The sequence below is a fragment of the Parus major genome, chromosome 9 (genome assembly GCF_001522545.3).
Source record: "Parus major isolate Abel chromosome 9, Parus_major1.1, whole genome shotgun sequence".
Taxonomy (NCBI): domain Eukaryota; kingdom Metazoa; phylum Chordata; class Aves; order Passeriformes; family Paridae; genus Parus; species Parus major.
In genome coordinates this window covers 23,585,155-23,589,223 of record NC_031778.1, presented here as the reverse complement: position 1 = coordinate 23,589,223, position 4,069 = coordinate 23,585,155, and the positions used below count along the sequence as shown (strand labels likewise).

General features: G+C 49.1%; 1 protein-coding gene across 1 annotated transcript in view; it reads left to right on the top strand.

Annotated features, from left to right (window-relative positions):
• Positions 1-2,843: 2,843 nt before the first annotated feature.
• Positions 2,844-4,069, top strand: part of IQCJ (IQ motif containing J) — a gene marked incomplete at its 3' end in the record, with an annotated part of 44,109 nt that continues 42,883 nt past the window's right edge. Inside the window, exon 1 of the mRNA XM_015637096.2 lies at positions 2,844-3,218. Within this exon, the coding sequence (XP_015492582.1) occupies positions 3,210-3,218 (9 nt within the window). The remainder of the gene's footprint in view (positions 3,219-4,069) is intronic.

Sequence of the window (4,069 nt, the reverse complement as noted above, 5' to 3'; positions counted from 1 at the left end):
TGGATGGAAAGAGCTAAAATCCCATCCCATTGCACCCCTGGCCTTGGGCACTTCCAGGGATCCAGGGGCAGCCCCAGCTGCTCTGGGAATCTGTGCCCACCCTCCCAGCCAGGAATTCTTTCCCAGTTTCCCATGTAAATCCCACCTCCACACACAGCTGAGGCTCCCTGGTCTGCAGCTCCCTGCATTTTCCTTTCTTCCCCTTTTTGAGAGCAGGAATGATGTTTTCCCATCTTCATGGCTACTGGAAATCTGCATTTCAGGCTTCATTTTACAAGGAATTTGAGGTTCCTACAGATCCCCCAGCAGGAGCCACATCCAGGATTTCATTTTCTCTTGGATAAATCCATCTGAAAGCGACCCAGCGTAGGTGGGATGAGCCAGCTCCAGCTTAGTCCAAAATTTGACCGAGGCAGTTCAATCATTTCATCCTTAAATATCTGGGAATCTGTTCCTTGAAATTTGGGGAGGCCGTGGGAGCCCTCCAGGAGTGGGAATCCCCAGGAGAGGCAGCCTGAGATTGATGGGAATCTCCAGCAGGTGTTTCCACACTAATGAGCTCCCCAGGGAGGGCAGATTGGAGCAGAGGGAGCCAGCTCGGATCTTCCTTCCCATTGGCATTCCGGGAGCGTGGAGCTGCAAATCCTGGAGCTGCTCTCCATGAATGATTCATTGTTTATAGGGCCAGTTTTATCGTGGGTTTAGTCAGGAAAGCAGGTTTTAGTGGCAGACCCCTCGAAAGACCCAGTTTTAATCACAAGCCTCGAATAACTCAACTCTTGGGCTCGGTTTGGTGAGGGTGGGTGGCACAACGCCCCCAGCACGTCCTGAAGGAGCACGAGGAGCTTAGGCCTGGCCTGAGGACACACAAGGACTGGCCTAAAACCAACCCTGCTGCTTTGACAGGGGACAGACGGGGCCTGGCTGGGGCTCAGGAGGAGCTGTGCCCTGGAGAACAGGGCTGGGATGGGACTGGGAGCTGGCAATGCTCAGGAGCATCGTGGGCTGGCTGGAACTCCCTGTTCCACATGGATCATCTTGCTCCAGAGGGACCATCCTGTTCCAGGAGGATTGTCCTGCTCCAGAGGGATTGTCCTGCTCCACAGGAATCATCCTGCTCCAGAGGGATCATCCTGTTCCACAGTGATTGTCCTGTTCCAGAGTGATTGTCCTGTTCCAGATGGATCATCTTGCTCCACAGGGATCTCCCTGCTCTGTCTGGATCACCCCACTCCACCCCTGACCAAGCACCGAGAGCCAAATCCCCACAGCTCCTAAAACACAACAAATCCTTGGTTAAATCCAGCAGATGGGAATTTCTGGAAAAATCTGGTTAAACCATCCCAGCCCTTCTGAAATCCCATGGATGGTTGGCTGGAACATCCCATTCCAGATCACAGCAAATCCGTGGTCAAGTCCAGCAGACGGGAATTGATCCTCCAGAAAAATTCTGATGAAACCATGCTGGGCTGCTGCAATTCCATGGATGGAATGTGGGGGCTGGCTGGGTATTCAGTGCAGCTCCAAGATCTCCTCACAGTCTCAGATCCCACTGATCAGAGAGGAAAATGATCCCTTTAGCTTTGTGGATTTCATTCCTGATTTAATTCCTGGGTTCCCAGGAGGGTTCCCAGGCAGCTCTGGGAATGCAGGAGCTCCTGGATTTTGGCTGCTTTAAAAGCCGTTGGTTGGGCAGGGAGTGCTCATTATTCCAGATTATTATTCCAGTGCTAATTATTCTCATTATTCCAGTGGGAATTGGATACAGGAACATGCCCAGATCCTGCTTTCCCAGCCAGAGCTCTGTGTGTCCTTTCCTCTCTCCTCTCCTGTTCCATCTGCCCAAGGCCATCCATCAAATCCTGGGATCCTGGGATCAGCTCCTGGGGGCACAGGGAAGGACAACCCCGGCTCCTGGGAAGGGCTGAGAGGGTTTTCCTGCAGGGAGAGGTGAGGAAGAGGGGCTGGAGCTCAGGAGACCAAATAATTCCATGGAAAACTGGAGTTTGGAGCACCAAGGGTTGTTGGTCTGAGCATTCCAGAGTCTTTTGGCCTAAGAAAAATGGGAAATTATGACTATTTTGGATAATTATTTATTTTCCTTTCATTAGGAAAATGATTTATTTTCATTTCATTAGGCTCAGAGCACTGACACTTTACCACGTGCTTGAAATCCTTGGAATTACCCCTGGAAAATGGATTTTTGGCAATATTAGGGAAAAACCCCTTAAAGAATTTGTTGATGTGCCTGAAGAGCATCATAAACCCCAGTGAAGCCACTGGGATGCAGAATTGGGGTTGGAATTGTGAATGATAAAATTCCCATTGAGGAGGTGATGGAATGAGCTCTTTGGAGTTTGTGCTGGCACCTGGGTTTATAAATATAATATATAAAATCTAAAATCTAAAATCTAAAATCTAAAATCTAAAATGTATAATATATAATATAAAATATAAGATACAAGATAAGGCATATATAACATATAACATATAATAGATACATAACATAATATGTAATATGTAATGTGTAATATGTAATATATCATATATGTAATATATCATATATGTAATATATAATATCATATAATATATAGTACATAATGTATAATATAAAATATAAAATACTAGAAAATAGAATATATAATCGATAAAATAAAAGGAAGAAAATAGACTATATAAAGTAAAATACGGAATATTGAATATACAAAAGAGAAAATAGAATATACAACATAGAAAATAGAATATAGAAATTAGAATATAGAATATAGAAATGAGAATATAGAATATACAACATAGGATATAGGAATGAGAATATGGGATTGCCGTGTTTCTGTGTGCTGCACACGCCCACCCCGCCATTCCCTTTTGGAGCCAGCGTCGCTCCCCGCTGGATTCCCTGGAAATCGCTCCTTGCAGGGATCGGAGCCTCCCGTAAATGCAAGTTTGGCTCATTCCCATGGCTGGGAATTCCAGCGGATCCATCCCTGCGCTGGAGCCGTGCCACAAGTTTCTCATCTCGCTGCCTGCGGGCTGGGAGCTCCCGATCTGCCTCTTCCCGGTTTTTCCCCTCTCTCTTTGAGGATTTTCTGGTGCCCTCAGAGTGAGCTCAACTCCAAGGTTTGCAGCTTCCCGGTCTATTCCTGCTATTCCACGGGAGCCAGCGCCGGGAGAAGCCGCATTCCTGCCTCCTTTTCCTGGGAAACTTCAGCATGCGGCTGGTAAGGGATTGAATTGCTGAACAAACCTCCCTCCGGTGCAGCTCCCCCGGGAATGACCCAGGGAAGGGATGCGGGGGGCGTGGGATGCCACCGGGACACGGACGGGACTCGCTGTGGGATGCGCAGACAGAATTCCTTAAGGAATTTGGGATCCGGGGAGGCTGGAGCGGATTCCTGACGTGTGTAAGTTTATGAAGGGAATGGAAGGCTCCGTGCTCGGGAAGCGGGGAATCATCTCCGGGTGATAACAATTCCAAACAGAGCTTGGAAAAGATGCCTGAGGATTCTCAGGGATTCTGAGCCGCTGTGGCAGAATTTCCCTGGATTTCACTCTGGTTTTTACCAAAACAGCCTTTTATTCTTTTGGCTGTGCAATTCCTGGGGAAAAACGTGGCTGTGCTTCCCGGGGGGAACAGCCCGAGGCTCTGAGCCTGGGAATTCCTCAGGGATTTCAGCTCCTGGAATTGCCGCTGGATCGATTCAGGGCTCCAAGAGTTCAGCTGTTTGTCAACATGGAAAAGCTCCCGGCGCTGCCGGCTCGGGGCTGGATCCCGATGAAATCATCCCGGGAATGCTGCGGGACCAATCCTGGCTCTGGCGGAGGACTGGGATAATTCCTCGGGGCCGGATTGATCGGGGTTTTTGGGGTTCCTGCCGGAGCAGGTGTAGCAGGGCTGGCTGGATTGGGCATCCAGGATCCCTTCCCAGCACCTTGGAGCGGAGATTCCCTCTGGAGCAGATTCCATAGGGTGGTTCCTTCCATCCCAAACTCCATCCCCTCTGCACTGGGCACACACAGCCCAGAGGATTTCCAAACCTCATTCCCAGGGCACACACAGCCCACGAGGATT